The sequence below is a fragment of the Gossypium hirsutum genome, chromosome D03 (genome assembly GCF_007990345.1).
Source record: "Gossypium hirsutum isolate 1008001.06 chromosome D03, Gossypium_hirsutum_v2.1, whole genome shotgun sequence".
Classification (NCBI taxonomy): Eukaryota; Viridiplantae; Streptophyta; class Magnoliopsida; order Malvales; family Malvaceae; genus Gossypium; species Gossypium hirsutum.
The window spans coordinates 1,041,314-1,063,065 of NC_053439.1; the positions used below are offsets into that span (position 1 = coordinate 1,041,314).

General features: G+C 29.7%; 2 protein-coding genes across 6 annotated transcripts; one reads left to right on the top strand and one right to left on the bottom strand.

The window, feature by feature from the left end:
- The first annotated feature begins 12,310 nt into the window (after positions 1-12,310).
- On the top strand, positions 12,311-14,174 carry LOC107909403 (ADP-ribosylation factor-like protein 2). The gene is made up of 5 exons (XM_016836905.2): positions 12,311-12,469; positions 12,553-12,663; positions 12,801-12,963; positions 13,159-13,239; positions 13,896-14,174. The coding sequence occupies exons 1-5, from the start codon at positions 12,405-12,407 to the stop codon at positions 14,031-14,033; spliced, it is 558 nt and encodes a 185-aa protein (XP_016692394.2). The 5' UTR covers positions 12,311-12,404; the 3' UTR covers positions 14,034-14,174.
- Positions 14,175-15,540: 1,366 nt separating this feature from the next.
- On the bottom strand, positions 15,541-21,060 carry LOC121215272 (7-methyl-GTP pyrophosphatase). Of its 5 annotated transcripts, none has more exons than XR_005910998.1 (10): positions 20,850-21,060; positions 20,517-20,588; positions 20,270-20,344; positions 19,439-19,522; positions 18,851-18,920; positions 18,689-18,780; positions 18,551-18,592; positions 18,364-18,444; positions 16,911-17,081; positions 15,541-16,049 (listed from the first exon to the last, which is right to left on the bottom strand). XR_005910998.1 is itself a non-coding variant. In XM_041089539.1 (9 exons), the coding sequence occupies exons 1-9, from the start codon at positions 20,874-20,876 to the stop codon at positions 16,971-16,973; spliced, it is 654 nt and encodes a 217-aa protein (XP_040945473.1). In that variant the 5' UTR covers positions 20,877-21,060; the 3' UTR covers positions 16,816-16,970. The 5 variants fall into 5 exon arrangements, 2 of the variants coding, with proteins under 2 accessions (XP_040945473.1, XP_040945474.1); XR_005910997.1 differs by having other exon boundaries at positions 15,605-16,022; XM_041089539.1 differs by lacking the exon at positions 15,541-16,049 and having other exon boundaries at positions 16,816-17,081.
- Between the last annotated feature and the right edge of the window lie 692 nt (positions 21,061-21,752).

The following is a 21,752-nucleotide window of genomic DNA, read 5'->3' on the forward strand; positions in this document are numbered from 1 at the left end:
CAAACTATAAATCTCAATATACTAAAAGAAAGTATATGATATCCAATAAGAACATACCACGTGTTACATCCTTATTATTTAGTATCGTGTTTTGGAGTAAAGTAAAAATAAAAATAAATTGAGTTCAAGTACTAGTTTTGTTTAAGTAACAATTTTGCATTTAAACTAAACCAATATGAATATTTGTATCATTTAATCAAGGTTAAAATTTGTCATAAATCGTTGTATTCTTTTTAAATTTAGAATTAAGTCCCTGTACTTTTATTTTTAAGAGTTTAATTTCTTTAATCTTTAAATTTTAAAATATAGATCTAATTGTTAACACTGTTAAAATTAATTTGTTAAATTTAACTTCATCACAATGTCATATTTTTAGTTACGTTGCTACCAAGTAAATTTTTTTATTCTAAAATATCATACCAATAAATTTAATAAAAAATTATAACGTTAACAATTAGAGCTGAATTTTAAATTCCGAAAAGTGAAAGGACTAAATTCTTGAAAATAAACATATAGACTAAATTTCAATTTTGGTAAGAGTATAGGGACCTATGGCACATTTTAACCTTTAATAAACGAATGAATTTAAAATAAAAAAATAAAAAATAAAAAGTTAGAGGGGGGGGGGGCGCTGGTAACAAAGCAAAGGGGTTGGTTATTGAGTAGTCAAAAGAGGCCACGTGACTAGAGGGAACAGTCTTCCATGGATCTGCCTTCTCCGATCACGAGGCTCCTCCCCTCTCCAACCCATTACATGTAATACCTCTGTCCGTAACCGTATCTCTGCTCTGTCACTGCCACTCTCCCAAGCTAAATGGAATAGTTTCCTACCCACGCTCTCTCCCCGCGTCTTTCCTCCACGCTCCCATCACCACTTCCGATTTTTAAAATCCGTTATTGGCATGGTTGGTAATGGTTGATTGCAATTACCATGTGTGGTCTCCAATCTTAAATCTTAACATGGGCATTGGTAAAATCTATTTTGAAAATTTATCATTAAGCCCTCTAAATTTTTTAAAAAATTTAATTGAGCCCTAAAAAATTTTTAATTTTTCATAAGCTCTACAAAAGTTATAATTAATTATTAATTAAATCCTCTGGAGTTTTCAAAAATTAGGCTCTCAAAATTTTTTAATTAAAATATTTTTCACACTATTCAAAATATTTTTTTACCTTGGGTAAATCAACTGTAAATTGCCTCCCTATTTATTATAGTGCAAATCTAACCATGTGTAGATCCTCTCTAAAATTATTTTAGTTTGGCTCCGGATATATTTTGATCATTAGTTCAATTGTTCTTTACAATTCTTCATTCTAATTATAGTTTTATTCAAAGATATATTATCTCAATTGTACCTGTATATGTAAACATTTAAAAATTTAATTTTTATAGGGTTAGTAATTGATATACTGGCAGTGTAATATTTTTAATTCTACAATTAGTCTTAAAAATTTGTCATGTGTCCTTTTTTAAACATTTTACTATACCCATTGGCGGACCGTGGGGCCCCCTAAAATGGTAAAGTTTTTAATTTAAGCTATTTATAATTTATAAAATTCTGAATTAGTAATAGTAAAATTACATTTTGGCTCCTAAAAAATGATAAAAAATATAGGCTATTAAAATAATGAAATATATAATTTAATTCCCACCCCCTAAAAAAAAACTTCAGGCTCTGCCGCTGACTACACCTTTATAGAACATTTATCAACTCCCGACCTTACTCGTGGAGTCTAAGAACTCCACTAACAGTGTACCAAATATTATTATTTTTATGCCATAAGATATTTTATTTATTATTTCCTATCCTTCCACTTCCGGAAAGGTATATTCAACTTTCAGGGTCTCATATGGTCCCCAACTCCAAACATGTACAAACACAAGAATGTGATGTACCAAATTGTTTGAATTTTAAATTGTTGTTTTCAAGTTGGGTGTAGGAAACATTTAGAGAATAAGGTAAAAATTATGACAATGTACAGACAACCTTGATCTGGATTCTATGTAAATAGACATATTTCCTAATTCCCAAAAGAATATTGATTAATTAATTGTAATTAAACTTTTAAGTCTTCAATTTATATTTTAAATTTTAAATCAATGCCTAAATATTAAAATATTAATATTGTATCAATTAAATTACATTCGTATTTAATTTTTAATATATATTTTTAAAATTTGAAAATTTTGATTATTCTATTTTTATTTTTAGGAATATAATCTCCTTTTGCTCGATTTATAAATTAAAACCCAATTGGTAAAATTGTTAATGAAGTTTCGATAATTTTGGTAAGTGTTATTTTAATATTCTAAAGTTTTGATTTACGAATTAAATTCTAGTTAATAACTTATGTTTAAATTTAACGCGAGTTAATCAACCGTGTTACCAATTGGACGATTGTGTAAGTGAGTGGAATCTCGATTAGATTTATTTTAGTTAATTAGTTAATCAGAGTTAAATTAGATGAATTATTTCTATTGAAACTATTGTAACTAAAAAAATGAAAAAGTAAAATTAAAATGTCTAATTGTTGATTTAGTCCTTTATTATGTTCAAATTTGTAATTTATCATAAATTTGAACTAAATAATGACATTCTAAAAATATCAAGACAAAATTGTGCTAAATGGTAAGGTTGAGGCTTTGGGAATGTTGAGATTTTGGAGCTCAAGTATCACTATATATAAACCACTTGTTTGTTCTCAATCTGGGTTTTATTCTTATTTAAGTTATATCATGTGTGACTCGTGCAGGGGCGTAGGTAGAGGGCTGGTAGGGACCTCACCTCCCTTTAAAAAAAATTCATTTAGGCTCTTTAGAAATTCAAATTAGTAAATATAATATTGCACTTTACCCTCTTAAAAATGATAAGAATTTGATTAAATCCTTTAAAAATTATAAAGATATAGGCTATTAAAATGGTGAGATTTCATTTTTACTATCGTAAAAATTATAATTTAATTTCGGTATCCCCTAAAATAATTTTCTAGCTTCGCCCCTAAAATCATGTCCAGATTGATATTGATCTATGTCTAATGACATAAATTTTGGTCTAATTCTAGATACATTCTAGTTTATATTCTATTTATGCATTGTGCTTGTTTTATTTGTCAGGAATGAAGTTAGAAATTTCGTTTAGGAGGACCAAGACAAAATTATAAGATTTTGGAGGGGTCAAAACCAAAAAGAAAGTGTTAGAAAAGCTTAGATTAAGTTATTAACTTTAAGTGCCGAGGACCAATTATTATCTTTGAGCAGAATAGAGGAATCCAATTCAAAATTTACCATTTAAAAAACTACGGGAGAGAAAAGAATCGGATCGTCTAGAGATTGGTGAAGGGGGCCTTAATTCGACAAACGGGAAGACCACCGCTTTTCAAAAGATACTCTCTCTATTGCCACTTTGTCAGCCGAGGAAAAACCAAAAAATCTGCGATTAGCCCAAGACACTAAGCGTCGCATCTTCTTTTTTTCTTTTTGTCGCCACTTTCTAATCATTTTTTCCGCCACGCGCGACCCATGATTTCGTGGGAGCTTGTTGCGTCGAAGTTTATAATATGCACGTGGAATACACGCGGAAAGGAGAAGAGTGGGGATCAATCAGATCAAGAATATCTGTTTATAAATGTTCTTTTTAATGGAAAAACTCTGGGATTTGCTTAATCATAATACATATCTAATCTCCAATTCCCAAACCCACACAGATCAATGATTTTTAGGGTTTTTTTAAGATACGCATTTATGTTTTTACATGCTGAAATTAATCATGATGTTATGTGGCTCTCTTTTGGATTTCGTGGGCTCCACTTTTGTCAATTAATCAAAGTATATCTATTAATATAAGTTATCGATTAAGTTTTAACTTGATTAGTAAAGACATTGTTGTCAATGAAGACATGAGTTTGAGTCGTTGAAGCACTTTATCCTCCTATTCATGGATTGAGGAGGAATTATGGGTAAGATATAACGTAAAAAAATCAGATATAATCAAAATCTATAATGAAATTGTTTTAAAAAACTATTAATATGATAATAATTAAAAATTTTATGACAATTATTCATTTATTTGGGGTATATACAACAAGTATTTATTATTTTCTTTTAATATGTCATTTTTAGTGTTTAGGGTTTTAATTATTGTTATTTTAATTAGATATAGTATTTAGAAATTATTTTTTAATATGTGAACATTTAGAATATCTTATTTTTTGGACAATATTTAAGAAGGGTTGGTGTAATTTTTGACTATTGAATTTGACAATTAGGTTGATGTGTAATAACATGACATCTTGATATTATGTCATTTTCATCGCTTAAATATAACATACATGTGTGGGTGTGGGTGTGAAAATAGGAAAAGTTGATGTGACAAAATCTTAGAATGTTATATCATGGTACGTTGTCAGAATCCAAATTCAAGGATCGAATTGAGAATTCTGACAAGTTAAATGTGATTGTACTTATAAAGTTTAAGGGCCATGAATTATATTGACTGCCTACGAGTCAAAAGCATTGTTGGCAAATATTGAGGTCCAATGACTTTGATGCCATAGGTTTAACCCTCATTTTGTGTAAATCATATGCGAGATGTTTCTAATTTAATTTAATAATCATATTCATAATTATTTCAGTAATTTGATTGCTCTATGTAATATTTGATTTTAATTATAATTGATTTAGATATGCGTATCTCGTAATTGTAAGTGTACTTGTAAAGTTAAAAAAAATACATTTCTCAAAGAGTCCATATCATTAATTGTTTAATTAATTCTCGATATTGGGATTTATATACTTATTATCGTCATCATAAATTAATTGAAAATTTTCCAAATGACCAAATTTTAAAATAGAAGTCATATGGTAAAAAAGGTCATATATGTAATTTAATTTATTTTAAAAATAAAATAAAATTCTCTCTTCTCAAAATTTGTCAAAATTTAATCAACAAAATTATTTAATTTTTATTATTTTATCAATAATTATTATTTAAAATAAACCTTGCTTTAATATATATATTTCAATATCATTTTGCCATTGCATGCCAATTGCCATGCATGCAAATACGTTAAACAAGGAAAATACTTCTTCAGCCATACTTTACAAACGGGTTTTTATTAACCTAGAAAAACGATTCGATAATACTGGAAAAAAATGATCGCAAAGCAATAAAAAATTACGGGAAATTCATTAATGTTAAAAAAATAATACACGAGGTTTTCAACTACACATTTTAAAGATTAAACAACACTGTTATGATTAATGCCTATTTATTTTATTTATTTAACAAGTGAGTTGCACATCGAACTTTTCAAGTCAGATCAAACGGGATTCGGATGACACAACTCTAACAATTTATAAAAAAAAAAGATAAATTTAAACATTTACATATATTTATTAAATATTTTAAAATAAATTGATAATCGAAACATTTAAATTATCAAAGTCTTTGGAACAGTACCACATAATGTTAACATTCCTCAAAAGCAACGAGAATACAACTGGAATGTCTCTTGGGAGACTGGGAATTTTTTTCCCTTTTGTTTTTTTTTGTTTTTTGTTAATATTTAATTTCTTAAATTAAATTAAAAAGAAAAAAAAAAGGTCTAAAAGAGTGGAGGAACTTGGGGAGTATTGGTCTAGTGATTTTGTTGTTGAATCGATGTTTCTTTTAAAAGTAATAATTAAAATTTCTAGTGGAAACGAAAAAAGAAGCAAGGTTTGAGACCCAAACAAAAAGTGATAATAATAAGGTTAAATTTTGCTATTTAATCCCTGTACTATGAATGATTTGTAGATTTAGTCCTTATAATTTATCGTGGTAAATTTTAATTCCTGTACTTTTCAGATTTTGAAATTTCAATCTTCACCCAAGCCTTGGTAGTTAATATATGAAGTTACTGTTTGTACATAATACTCGCAAAAAAATTAAGTTATTTCAATCAACAAAATTAGTGGATACTATTTTAGTTAAGTTTAAATTTTCGAAAATCTATTAATTTGAAAAACAAATATAAAATCCGTAACTTATAATACGGAATCAATAACAAAATTCAATCTAACAGATTGAACTGCTACCGTTTATGTTAAAATTGAAATTTTAAAATCGACTAAATTAGACGATAGGGACTAAATCAATAGCGAACACATAACATATGGACTGGTAGCAAAATTTGATCTAATAAGTCGGCCTATGAAAGATAAGTTGTTGTCAGTATTATGACATCTACGGAACACTGTAACCTCCGATTGTCTCCTAACGACTCTAGACCCCCTAAAGCCATTAAGCCATTCTTTATTAATTTTAAATTTAATAGGGTTAATTTCACTAAACGTCCCTAAACTATCTTCCACATTCTAAACGTTCAAAGTAATAGTATTATACCAATCAGGTCCTTTCGTCATTCTAACCGTCAATTTAATTATTAAATGTCGATTTGGGTATACTTACAACCAATAAACACGAATGTACCCTATTGAATTAAAAATTTGTATCTGACATGTTAAAAAAATATAATGCCAATAAGATTTAGGAATGATGTTTCATTTTAACACGTATTTACAATCTGATTCACACACTTTGAATATGTTCTATTTCATATTTGAGCTAGTGTTTAATACCCAAACTGATTGGCTTAGTTGAATACATGACCAGCTTGATATGATATCGATGTTTTGAGGACTCAAAATACTTTGAAATTCAGGGATGAATTCAAAATCCAGACAGTTGTTTGAATATTATTTTAATGGAATTAGTCACATAAAATATTAAGTCTCTATACTCTTTGTAAAATTAGAATTTAGTCCCTCTACTTTTCATATATCGAAATTCAAGTCCAACCTGTTAACACTATTGAAATTATTTTATCAACTTCTAGTTCATTATAACGACATTTTTTTAGATACATAGTTGCCAGATGAGTATTTTTATTTTATTTCAAAATGCTACACCAACAAATTTAAGAAAAGCTTTTTAATAGTGTTAACAACTGGACCTGAATTTTGTAATTTGAAAAGTAGAAAGACTAATTTCCTGAAAATAAAAGTATAGTAACTAAATTCTAAACTTATGAAGAGTGTAGGGACTTATGGCAGATTTTAACCTTTATATAAACGAGGGTAAAAAATGGAAGCCTCATAAGGAGGGTAGGAATCAAGGCTTAGATCTAGTCTTCATTGACCAATATGGATGCATGTCCTTTACGTAAACCAATATCCCTTTTTATCCTCCTTCAATTTTTTTTTTCTTTTCCTTTAAAATACTTTGAATCTCTCAATGCATACCCCTTTCTTTTTCCCGGCAACCAAACAGATTTTTTCTTTTCCAAACCCAAACATTTTTTTTTATAATTTTAATGCCTTCTATCACACGATACGGGAACTTCCTTTTTTTCCTTTTGGTAAAATCATTAGTCACAACGTTGAAAATAAACGGTCAAAATTCTATTGTTAGTCCTTGTATTATGCATAAATTATGCATTTAATATTTGGACTCTAATTTGTACAATTTTAGTCCCTAAATCTTTTTGAAATTTGAAATTCTGGTCTCGATCCAAATAGTAGCAGTTAAATCCGTTTAGTTTAGTTTTACTATTAGTCATGTACTACGTGTAACTTGTGGATTTAATTCATGTTATCCAATTTAACCATTTTTAATTCCTATGTTTTTCAAAATTTTAAATTTCATTCCCGACTCAAAGATGTTGCTAAATCCATTAACTGGTTTTTCTTTTTGCAAGTATTATACGAAAATAGCAAGCTAACTACACATGTGATAATACTATGCTTAAAGTTGCAGATCTAATCTTCTCCAATTTAGTTGTTTTTTGTCCATGCACTTTTGAATTTTGAAATCTCATCTTTGACGCAAAATGATAGCCATTAAACTCATTAACTAATTCTTTTTGTAAGTAACAAGCGGGGAGAACAAGTTAACATGACATCACATACATGATTAAAGGTGAAACCAAACAATTTTCTTGGGGTTAGGAATAAAGAATAAATGTTGGGGAGGGGCCAAAATGTGAATTTGCTTCTATACAACTTTATAATATTACAAAATTTAAAGGGGTAATATAGTAAATTTCTCATTTTTTTGATGGGGGGCGGTAATAGCAAAAAATTAACCAATTTAATGACTACCCTTTACTCATTGCTAAAAATAACCAAATTAAAAGACAAAGTACTCATTCCATAACATACATATCCAACAAGGACTAGTAAAAGAATTTAACCAAAACACTGAAATCATAACGTTGAAATATAAAAAAGCCATAAACAGAAGGGTTTTGGATGCTTTGCAGTAAAAATATATAAAAACAAACTCCATTAATAGGGTTAAGGTACCCTATGGATCCTCCCCCCATTTTTCAACACAAGTTTTCTTTTTGTTGACTGGTCTTTTCCAATATCTTGTCTGCTGCCTGCATGCATATATCTTTATTCCCTTGGCCCCTTGTTGAAAGTTTTCTTATGATCAGCTCAGCAAGCTGGAGTTTCTTTGTGGCAGAAATTAAAATAAATAAATAAATAGGCTTTGCATTTTTAAGTCGTTTGAATTGCTTCTTCCACCTTCGTCCTTTGTCTCATTGATTTTGGGCAATTATTAAAAAGAAAAAAAAGTGATATTTTAACGTCAGATTCTTTGAGAAAAATTTGTTTTACAGTAAAATAAATAAATTTTCCAGTTTTAAATCAGTGCAAAGCTGAACTTTTTTTTCTTCTGATCTCTGCTGGGAATTTACATAAATTTGTGTATGTAAATATATATTTTTAATGGATTCTGAAGTGAAATAAAGATAATGAAGCAGGTTGGGGGTACTGTTAAAAGATCTTAGCCCGAAATGAAATGATCTTTAAGTTCAGAAAGAAAACCCCAGAATTTCAGGATCTTTGAATGCCTTTTTTATTTATTTATTGGGTTAATTTCGCCAAAAGTCCTCGAACTTTGAGTCATAGTGTTGTATCTGTAAGTTCATTCTACCAGCCTAATCAATTGCTTGAGCTTTAAATGTCAATTCAGATCTAACTCGGAGTATATTCAAAATGTGTTGATTGAATTGTAAACTTGTGTTCATCTACTACATGAAAAAAAATTGGATTTGACAATTAAGACCAAAAAAAAAAATCTTTCTAAATTTTATTTACATTCAAATTGTCTATATAATAAGTACTTGGTTAGAACGTTTTAAAGTTTGAATTAACCTTAAATCTGGACAATAGTTTAGGAATGTACGATGGAATTAACTTCTTTTTTATTTGAGTCAGGGAAGGTAATATATCATTTGGTATTTGAGTTTAGCTTTAAATATTCAATTTGATACTTCAGCTAAACATGGCTTAATGACTGTTTATCAGGTGTGTTCTAATAAAAAACATAAGTACTTAATTGGGACAGAGAAAAGAAAATCATATGCCAATTTAGGACTAAAAATACCTCAAGTATTAAATTGAAAATTTTTAAGTACCAAAATGAACATTAAATCTAAACTTTGGTACCAAATAGTATATTAGCCCTTTCTTTTCCAACTCAGATAAGAATCAAAATCCAATGAATGTATTCACCCAGTAAATGTAATCAGTGTGAAGAAAGTTATAATTGTTGTCAGAGAAAAAGGAAGTGTTATTAGGAATCTAAAGAGTGGGGCTTGAGGAATCAATCAGTGTCCTTTATTTATGGTGCTAGCTAAGCCACAGTATTTTCTTCAGGGATTCATTGACACCTAACAAAAAAAAACATGTCAATTGGAAGTCACTTCCCTGTTCTTTTCACCATGGCAGGCATGTTAAAGATAAATATAAAAAAAATACACATGAGTATTGATTTAATGTGTAATTTTATATATAAAATTTTAATTTGATTCAATTTTTATAAATTACTAGCAACATTATAGAATTAACACCGCTTTACTTTGATAAATTACGTACACAAATAATTATGTTAATCAAAGTTTCATATATACATACGAACCACAATTTAAATTTTATATGTATAATTGTACCAAATCATAGTTATTACATCAAGTTGCATATTGGACCAAAATTCACGTGTGAATTTGATATTTATTCCATATTAATTTGGTTAAAACATGCTTCAAGTCACTATATTATTTGTGTTATACCGATAGCTCATGCGTCCACAACTTCAAGGGCTAATGTTTTTATTGAGTAGGATCACCTTGCAAGCTCAAACCACCTGAACCATACATGTCCGACATGGATAGGACTTTCTCATCCACATGTTACATATATTCATTCTCCAAGCATAACTATCAAAATATTAAGATTTGCTCAAGATAATTTATGACGACAAGACATTAATAGATCGATTAACTTGTAAGGAGTCTAAGACTAATATGTGGGTGACACGTGACATCTCAAGAACAATTAGAGATACCCATCCTTTAAAGGCTTTCGAGTACTAGAAAAATGGGCCAAGACACTTTCACCCTGGACTAAACTTTTTATCAAAATTTTGTATATTTGAAATTTGGTTCTCCTACTTTTATTTCACAGAATTTAGTTATTTTACTTTTCAAATTTAGATATATAAGTCTAAGTGTTAACATGGTTAAATTTTTTATATTAAATTTAGATTTATTGAAAAATCAATTTTTTTTTACATAACCATTAAGTGTGTATTTTTTTTATTTTAAAATCATCACATCGACAAATTTAATAAAAAAAATTAACCATGTTGAAACTAAAATAATAATAAAAAAGACTAGAAAAACTCTATTAATTTCACGATACATACAATCATACAGAAAGTGAGTCGTTAAGACAAGTTGGTGAAGAAATAAAAGTTAAAATATGCTACGGGCCCCTGTACTATTCACAGACTTGAAATTTAGTCCTTAAAACTTTTATTTTTAGGAATTTAATTTCTCTACTTTTCAAATTTTAAAATTCAAGCCCAATCATTGACATTGTTAAATTTTTTTGTCAAATTTATCAGTGTGATATTTTGAAATAAAAAAAATACTCACTTGCTAGCAATTTAATGAAAAAAAAATTATAATGAACTTAAATTTAACAAAATAATCTTAATTGTATTAATAGTTGGACTTGAATTTGAAATCTGAAAAATAGGAATTAATTTCTAGAAATAAAAGTAAAAAGGCTAAATTTTAATTTTATAAAGAGTAGAGGGATTTATCACAATTTTAACCAAAAAATTTGAGATTAGACATGTGGCAAGCAAATGGCAATAGGATAACTTAATTTCTAATATTGGGTCTTTTGTCGGTTAGTTAGTAAAGAGGGCTATACAACAATACCCTAAATAGCTCAAATATACTGGGCTCGAGTTTATAGGGTTTGAGACCAGTACACATGTTTTTTTTTCTCATTAAATATATTTTTTAGTACCTAAGTTTAGTTTTAGTTTTAATATTTAAGTTAGTGTTTTTTTTATTCAAATAGATACTTAAATTTGACTTTTAGCATATATTTTAGTTTATTTTTGTAACCCTATTAAAATTGGATGAGATAACCAATTAAATTATTACACATGTCATGTACATTTAACGATAGAGCCTAGTAGAGGCTCAGGGGCAATGGCCCCCCAAGGTTTAAATTTTTTTGCAATTTAGTTATTTGTAGATATATTATAGCCCTCTCAAAAATATAAGTAGACTCCTCAAGGTGTAAGATTTTTGCAATTTCTTAAAAATATTGCCTCTTTTGGATTGATTGTTTTTATGTTTAAATCGATTGTTATGTTGGAATATTTTGAATCGATTGTTGTGTAGCATGTTTAATTTCAGCCTGCCCCTAACATTGACATTTTGGCTCCGTCATTGTATACATTAACTGATAATATGGCATGCGTAGCACATGTCAATCACTTGAGTCTCGTAGTGTAGACCTTCTTATTAAATTGGCTATGCAACTTGACATGTTTAACGAAAGAAAAGTTTTCCAATCAAATTAATATAATGATAAATATCAAAACTATAAATGAAATTTGGTTTAATGTGTAATTTTATATATGAACTTTGATTTGATTCAATTTTCACAAATTATTAACATAAATTATTGATATAAAATCATTTCATGTTTATATATTACATACACGTACGATTATATTTATAAAATATAAAAATAAATCGATAAATTTAATTTTTTTCAAATGTGTATGATTGGAATAAAATTAAAATTTCAAACTACAATCAAAATTTCATGTATATAATTGTATACTAAATTATAAGAAATTTGTTTTATGTATTCATTTTTAAATAATAAATCTTGTAAAAATTTCTCTTACTAAACGGCGCCGTATCAATTTACACTGAAGTATCTCAGCTATCAACTTTTCACCGTAAAAAATTTCCGATCTGTTTGATCAAATCGAAAATTTTCTTTCTTAGTTTCCTTCGAGATTTGTTGTTAAGTAGCATAAGAAATGGGTCTTCTTAGTATCATTCGAAAGATCAAGAGAAAAGAGAAAGAAATGCGAATTCTAATGGTGTAAGTCTCTGTTTCTTCTTCTTTTTTTTTTTTGGCTTATTCGAAAATCTATATTCATAATTTCAATCTAATTGTTGGTACAGTGGGCTTGATAATTCAGGGAAAACGACAATTGTTTTGAAGATTAATGGAGAAGAAACAAGTATCATCAGCCCCACTCTTGGTTTCAACATCAAAACAATCAGCTACCAAAAGTAAAAAAAAAATTCCTTGCTATGCTCACCAAATGTTTCAAAATATGTTTTCTGGGTTGTTCTTCTTTTAAGTATTTCTATTAGAGAATTTAGAGCTCGGGTTTTAATGTTTGGATTTTAATTCTGGGTTCTGGCAGATATACTCTGAATATATGGGATGTAGGGGGTCAAAGAACTATAAGATCATATTGGAGGAACTATTTTGAACAAACTGATGGTTTGGTGTGGGTTGTTGATAGCTCAGATCTTAGAAGATTAGATGATTGCAAAATGGAACTTGATAATCTTCTAAAGGAAGAGGTATGCTGTTTCATTTGATTTGCTATTTCCCATCTAATGCACCTTTGAATTTGCTATATTTTACTACAGTTTGAGGTTAATGGAATGGATATTTAAGGAGAATATTAAACATTGCAAGCTATCGCCTGGCAAAGTTCTCTGGGGTCGGTTGGCTGAGGATTCCTTTGTTGGTTTTTTTTTTTTTTTGTGTTGCAGAGATTATCAGGAGCATCCTTGTTGATACTTGCTAACAAACAGGACATTAAAGGTGCTCTTACACCAGCTGAAATTGCTAAGGTAATATTTCTTAACTTACATCCTTGTTATTTTTGGATTTGGGTGCTTGTTAGATTTAGAAAACTGTGAATCATCTGTTTAGTTCTTTCTCGAAACCCCAATTTTTCTGTGCCTTTGGTTAAAAGTGGGATCTACTTGTTCCAGAAGTTCTTGTATAATCGTCTTCAAACTATGGTCTAATTTTAGATTGGTCCCAAAACTTTAAAACGTCCTAATTGAGTCATTAAAGTATTAATATCGTATAAATTTAGTCCTTCTGTTAGTCTAGTTGTCGGTTTGAGCATTAAATTCTAACCTGAATATGATGTGGATCATGTTTAAAACACGTGGATCAAATTGTAAACACGTCTATGCCTACTAATGTATTGACAACATGAATATCACATATTGAAGGAACATACAGAATTGCTAAAATTTAGGAAGGTTATTTATGCCTAAGTTGACAACTAGGTTGATTGAAAGACTTGTTTCATAAACTTTGAGAACCCAATTCGAGCGCCTTGAAATAGATCAATTTAAAATCTGAACCAATTTTCACCTTTTTTTGAGCCTTTAACCCTTCTATGTCCAATGCTGGTTTGTATTATGCATGCCAATGTCGTTGAAACATATCCATATCTAACTTTTATTTGCTTGGTCTTTATAAAAATTTGTAGGTGCTGAACTTGGAAGCAATGGATAAATCAAGGCATTGGAAAATTGTAGGATGTAGTGCATACACTGGTGAAGGGCTTCTTGAGGGATTTGATTGGTTGGTTCAAGATGTGGCCTCTAGAATCTACATGCTTGATTAGCCTTAATCTCATTGATGTAAAACTGCTATTAATGCTTTCATTTGGGACCTTTGATTTGGGGTCAAGGAATTGGGTTTTAAAATCCAAATACCTTTGTTTATGTGACTGGTAAAATCCTTTCAATTTGAACAGGTTCTCTTATATCTCTGCTAATGGATTCTTTTTACATCAATGTAAATTTTATACTAAAAAAAGCCCTTCAATTCATATGCTTTTTTCAAGTAAATTTTTAGATTTTTCTTGTAATTAAATAAATATTCATTTTCTAGTCATTATAATATAATTGTTGGAACTGAAAAAACACACTAATCTGGAAAAAGAATTGAACCGATTAGATTGAGAATTACTTTAAATTAATTGAACCGAGTCAAAAAAATTTAATTGAATCGACAATTAAATCAATTTGATATCGGACTAGTAGTCGAACCATTAAATTGGATTTTATAATTTTATAATTTCCACAAAAATTTTAATAATTTATTTAATTATAGCCTAATTTATTTTCAGCTATATATCAATTCTCTTAATCAATTCAATATCATTCTTCAAACAGATACTCCAATTGATCGATCCATTCCAATCATATATGTTGTTTTTAAAACTATTCATTGCCTTTTTCAACCAATAAATAAAAGATAATATACTTCGACACACTCGAATCCTTACTTTTGTATCGATAATAATACCATATCAATGGAGAGTTAAAATTCAATCAACAAAAACAACAAAATGTAACAGTTTAATATGTTTTCTTAAAACCTTCATTAGCCTAATCTAAATAACAAAAAACATGAACCAATAAATTTAATAAACATTTAGCTTTTTTAAGAGGAAAAAGAAAACCTCTGGCAAGTGAATTATAAGCTCACGGAAGCAGGTTACAGAACAGAACAATGGTCTAGTTTATTGAATAGAGAGTTCAAAAAAAAGTAGAAATTGTAGGCACCATAGCGAGCAAAGAGCTGATTGAAAATCACAGCAACTGCTTTCTGAGATGCCCCTGTTTTGTTTTCAGATCCTCTTTGTTCCTGTTTAGAGGCAGACACCCATATGCGAAGTTTAGGATGAGACGTAAACCTGGGCTGATTGTTGTCTGAAAGAGGATCTTTTTCTGGTTTAGGGTTTTTGCTTGTCTTGCTATTTATTGAATACTTGTGGGCCAAAAGCATTGTTTAACAACATTAGGTTGATAGGCCTTAGCCCAAATGGTTTGTATTTTTCATAATGTAAATGACAGGTTACCCAATTATGTTTTCATAGTGTAAATGCTTTGAAAATTTTGAAACTATCTTGCATAGGATTAAATTATTCTTCTTACTATTAAATTCATGAATTTAATCTTTATATTATTAGAAAAATCAAATAAGGTAAAATTTTAATAAAACTAACATTTAATATTTTAAAAAATATTGTTGGGGATCAACCCGTGTAAACAATGAAATAAAAAAAGGTAGAAAACATCAAACATAAATTTTACGTGGAAAAATCCTTCGAAGAGGACAAAAAATACGGACAAAGGAAGCTTTGACTCTTCACTAAATGAATAAACATACGAGAGTACAATATGGTGAAAATAAACTTAAATTTACTAGATGCACAAAACAAAAATCCGAAAACAAAGCCCTAACTCGGGAACAAAATCTCTCCATAATTATCACGAAAATTCTTACCAAAACTTATCTATGATTGCATTTTGTCGCTCTCAATAGAAAAGCCTTGTAGTACTACATCTTTAATTATTTTTTTAATTGGCCTCTCAAAACAGGGATACAAAGTGTCTTTAAATAGGCTAAGACTAGAGATCTAATCATACTAAAATATCACTGGAGTAATCATAGTTTAATAGGGAAAAGTGAAACAGAGTTTAACTGAGAGAAAAACACGATTTATGTGGGGAACATGTTGCCACGTCGCAACGTTCCCATTCGCATCGTCATAGCGTCGTTCATCTTTGCGACGTCGGGAAGCTTCTCATCGTGACGTTGTCGTCTGTTCGGTCGAAAATACAAGGCACGCCTACAAATGTCATATACTATTTAACAAAATTTAACATTTTTAAAGTTTTTATAGCCTTTCATTAAAAATTGATTACAAATAAATAATAATTTTCATGTCGTTTTTAAACCGTAAATATTAACTCTGTTAAAATTGATCTTATTTAATTCTTTTTAGATTAAAATATGTAATAGGTCCTTGTACTCTTCTCAAATTTAGAATTTATTAATCTCTTATCATATTTCAAATTTCATCTCTAATTAACACTATTAGTTTTCTTTGTTAAATTTATTGACGTGACATTTTAAATTTTTTTTGACTTAATAGCAATGTAACTAAAAAAAATGATGTACTTAATCTGAATTTAACAAAATAATTTTAACAATGTTAATAGTTAGACCTTAATTTTAAAATCTAAAAAATAAAAAGACTAAATTTCAAAATTAAAAAAAGTACAAGGACCCATGACATATTTAAACCTTCTTTTTAATAGTAAAGAGGATAAGTTGAACAATTTAATAATAAATAGACTAATTTAATCTAATTATTATAATAGAAGGACTTGACAAATATTTTCGCCTTAAAGAATATCTTATACTAAAAGTTAGATTGTATTTTACTCCATTTACTAAAAAATAAGCAAATTAGTCTTTATACCTTAGATTAAATAGTAAATTAGTCTTTTTTGTTAAAAAATTAATTCATTTTTATTGTTAAAAATTAATATGACTAATAGAATAATTAAGCAATTACACCTGACGCACAACATTTTAACGTACAAAAACCAAATTTTAACAGTAGAATTAGATAGAATTTTTAATAAAATAATTAATTTACTCTTTAAACTATTTTTAAGTAGAAATAATAAAAAATAATTCAAACCTTAATACAAATTCTTTTACGTTGCCAAAAATCTCTCTTGAAGAGCTGTATCCATAGCTGTCAGCTCATATTTTGAACTCTCGGCGATGAACCCGGTTGACGTAGAGCCTCCTCTATAAGTTTTTCAGTGAGAGATATAGATAGTCCCATCACAGTATCAGTCGCCCCTATCTGCCAATAACACCCATGATATTTAAGATGATTTATTTGAAATAAATTTCACTCTAATCCGAAATCTTTTTTTTTATTAATTCATATTCAAACTCAAATTTAGTTTAATGTGCTAAAAAAAAAACCAATCTAAACCTTGCACACGAACTTAAAATATCTCGAAATTTAAAATGACATAAACCCACGAACTTAAAATATCTCGAAATTTAAAATGACATAAACCCATAATGATCCGTACAAATAATCATAGATGATTTAAACAAAAGATGACCTTCTTTGAAAAAGTAAACTAAAATAACTCATAATTACTCTAAAATTTTAAAACATAAAACTATGCTATTTTAGATGAGTTATTTGGTAACAGTATCGTAAAGATCCTTGTAATAATATTTAGATTGCTTTTTGTCCCTTTATTAAAAAAATGAGTAAATTAGTCCCTATTTATTAGATTAAAGAATAATTTAGTCTTTTTTGTTAAAAAAATCATTTATTTGTACGGTTAAAAACTAACGTGTCAGATGAAATAACCATAGGGTAACATGTGACATGCCATGTGTATGTCATGTTGACGTATAAAGATCAGTTTTTAACAATAGAAATAGATGAAATTTTTAACAGAACGATCAATTTGCTATTTGATTTAATTTACAAGGGCCAATTTGCCCATATTTTGAGTAAAAGAAGCAAAATACAATCTAACTCACCAAGTTATTTGAAATAAACTTGAACTAAAATCAAAAATCTGTTTCGATTAATTTGGATTTAAACTCAAGCCAGCCCGATTTGAGAAAAAAAGCAAACAACCCAGACCTAGCAAATGATCTGAAAAACTTGACTAGTAAACTCGAATAACTGAAAATTACCCTAAATTTTTAAAATACGAAAAGATAAACTATTTTAGATGAATGATTTGAAATAAACTCGACTTGAATTCGAAAATCCGCTGCGACTAATTCAGATTTAAACTCAAGTTAACTCGATTTGAGCAAAAAAGTAAACAACCCAAACCTGGAATGACACAAATCCAAATGATATGAACAAATAATAAAAAATGACATAAACTCGAGATGACTGGATCTTTAAAACTTGATTGGTTAATCCGAATAACCCAAAATGATCCGCAACAATAAAATTATATATAATCCGGAAATATAGATGCATCATAATGGCAGAATATTAAGGTATGGACCGATATTTATCAATATAACTTCATTTTACGTTATGTCTCGCACAAAATATAGAAAGATAATGCAATAAAGCAACGGAAAAAAACAAAGCTCACCACGGCATCAACAAATGGTAACGTTAGAGGATGTTCAAGCATTAGACCACCAGCAACCTTGAATGGGATTCCCTCATCAATCTATAAGCTCGGTTCAATATCGAATAGGACTCAAATCAGGTGGGAAAAGAAAAGCATAGCTCAAGAAAAGAAAATCGAGTTATGACACGTTCATACGGATTTTTACCAGGCTATCGATCACTTCGTTAGGTATGTCGTGGAAGTAAACCTGTAAAACAAAATCTAGTCTTATTGAGTTTGGCGTCAGGATTTAGTAGATTCAGACCGAACGGAGAAGCTAATGATATCAGGAAATAAGTTGTACCTCTGCACTTTCCCATCCACCTTTGCTAGCTCCAGAATTAAGGTTAGTCACGAGAACGGATCCAACCACTGCTGCATGGCCCCCGGAATACCCTGCAATCGTACATGACATCTAAATCCGGTTCATCTCGTAAGGCATCACCATTAAGAACGTTAAACAAACCTTTGACAAACTCCCGTGCTTCGTCTTCGTTGCACGGTTTTTCTCTGATTGTCCCTTTATAGACCACTACCTGCATAAACAATCCGCATAAGTTCTGATAAACACGAAAAACACCGATTTAGAACCAGATAAGGCATCCAAGAAAACAACAATCTATGAAACAAACAATGTTTGGGCTAACGTAAAAGCGACAATAACCGCATTCGATAAATCTTCAGCGTTACTCCCTTTGCCACTAATCAAGCATACCAGCTCAGGTATCGGGCTGTTCGGCTTATATTGTTATCAATCAAGAACAGAGCAAAAGCAAGTTCTCATCGAACCATACCGGCTCGAACAAGCGTCTTAGCTGATTCAGGATAAGCAAATAGGAACAAGACGATCCAGTTGTCATGAACTTGTCGTGCCGCTATACGTTATAGTACTAGGACAACAGACACGACATGAATTTGCATTACCGGGATGCCGGTGAAGCTGGCGTTCGGTATTATCAAATACTAAGAGCATGACGATTATTGCTGCAATTGTTAAGTAAATAAAAACCAACTGAATGTTTCAATATCGAATAAGAATTGGCTCAAAGAATACCGTATCGGCGGTAATTAGCAACGTGGGGCAAGCAACGTTCTCGAGTATATCAGTGTGCTGAAGCCTTGCCATGATGGCATTTGCCTAGAAAACGAAATTATAACAATTCAACCATTATAACTCATAAGCCATCTGAATGAAATGAAGAGATTCATCATCTACTGATGTAAAGTGTAGACCACTGATTTAGGTCCCTAACAAATAAAACCAAATCACAAAATCAAAGAAAATAGTAGTTGATGTACCCCGGTGTGTGAACTCCTAAAGGGTAAAAGTATCATGGAGGCCTCATTACTAGAAGTCAGATTGCATTTTGCCCCTCTTCTCAAAAAACTGGTGTGGCTAACAAAATAACTATACAATAATACATGAAGTGTTAAGTATACCTCATGTTGACGTACAGGACCAAATTTTAACTGCAGAATAGATGGAGGTTTTAACAAAAGAACTAGTTTACTCTTTGATTTAATGTACAATAAGTAATTTACTCATGTTTTTAGTAAAAAGAGCAAAACACAATCCGACTCCTAGTACAAGAGCCTTCATGATACTCTCAACAACTAGCTCAAGTGATAGCATTCTTCTTGTAAATGCCAATAAACCATAGGTCATGGGGTCAGCTCAATCCGTGCACAAACTCTTTAGTTTGCAATAGAGGTATTCTTGCTCTATAAACCCGTCAGGGCATTCGGCTGAATCGAAAAACAAAACCCTGACCGGAACAATACCGAACTTACCTCCATGTATGAACCCCTAGGGCTATCGGCTAAGCCGAGACACTTGATAGTTAAAAAGAACAAAACAAAACAAAACAAAGCAAAGCAAACACACCTTTGCCTCAGCCAGAGCCGTCACCAAATCTTCTGGCTTTTCTTTTCTTATACTTTTCTCATCAATATCTGCAGTCTAAATCACATAGTTACTTAAAAAATTTCTAACAAAAAGGGGAAATTTATCAAAACCCCCCTCAAATGATTTCTTTAAATCCATTAAAGCAGAATTAACAACCCATTTTTTTGTCCTTTAGTAAGAAACTTGTTTAAATATGGCAATAACTTTAAAGTTAACAGCAACATACCATGATTGTAAACTCATAACCCATTTCAGCTAAAATCCGTTGCCGAGCCATTGATGAAGAACCCAATATTATCTGTCCATCAAAATCAATTAAAAGAAGAATACAAAGCAAACCCATTTTCAAAGCTAAATTCTTTTTTCATAAACATTATGCTTTGAGCTCTGTTACATTGAAAATGAAAAACTCAAGTGTTTATTTTTTTTTTGTTTTTATTAATGCTTTCACCGATATATATATCTATAAAGGTGTTTTTGCCATTTTTGGTTTAATCTATGAAGCATTTTTTTTAGGTGAAAATAATTGAAAAGGTTAATAAGAAACAGTGAAACGAACCTTAAAACATGATTCTGCAGCAGCCATATTTGTGTGTGTGTTTTTGTTCTTCACACTTTTTGTTACAAGCTCCGGTTTCTTAGGGATGCTGCTTGGATAAGCTATGAAAAAAAAACGAAAGAATACGGAAACACCCGCCTCTATTTATTCCAAAGAACTTTCGTTATCAGCCACAGTTCGTCACTTCCTATGGTTCATTTAAGGTGAAATTTTGTTATTAACCCTTTTAAGTTATCCCTATGTTTTAATTTGGTTAATTTTAGTTATTTGTACTTTTTAGATTCATCGATTTTGGTTCTTATACTCTTTGAATTTTAAAATCTCACATTTGACCCAAACATTAGCAGTTAAATGATAAATTAATTTTGTTAAAATTCAAAGTGTCGCCTATAAGATTCTGATAAACTTCTCAACGGATTAATATTATTCTCGATCAGGGTTTTGTTGTTCGACTTTGTAGAGAGGCCTAATGCCTAAGGTTGCCAGAAAAGACGACAAGTTTAATAAAGTGGGAGAGCCTCGTGGAGACGGACAATGTGTGGCACAGGATCACCTACCGAGGAAATTTGAGGATTTACGCTTGGTAGGGTTTGAGTTCAATCCTTACAACATACAGGGCACTTGGTAAGCAACAACGCTAACACTTAGGTTAACTCCATTGTGATCATTCTTAGTACCTATGTTTTACAAATTTTAAAATTTCAATCTTAACGCAAAACAACAATTGTTAGATTCATTAGCTAGTTTTTAGTAATAAATGAAAATAGTACGACGTTACACATATGATAATATGTGTCATATAAAATTTTAGAAATAGCAAATTTTAATGAGTTTAGTAGTTACCACTTTATCATGACTGAAATTTCAAATTTCAAAAACTACAAAGATAAATTACTAAATTAA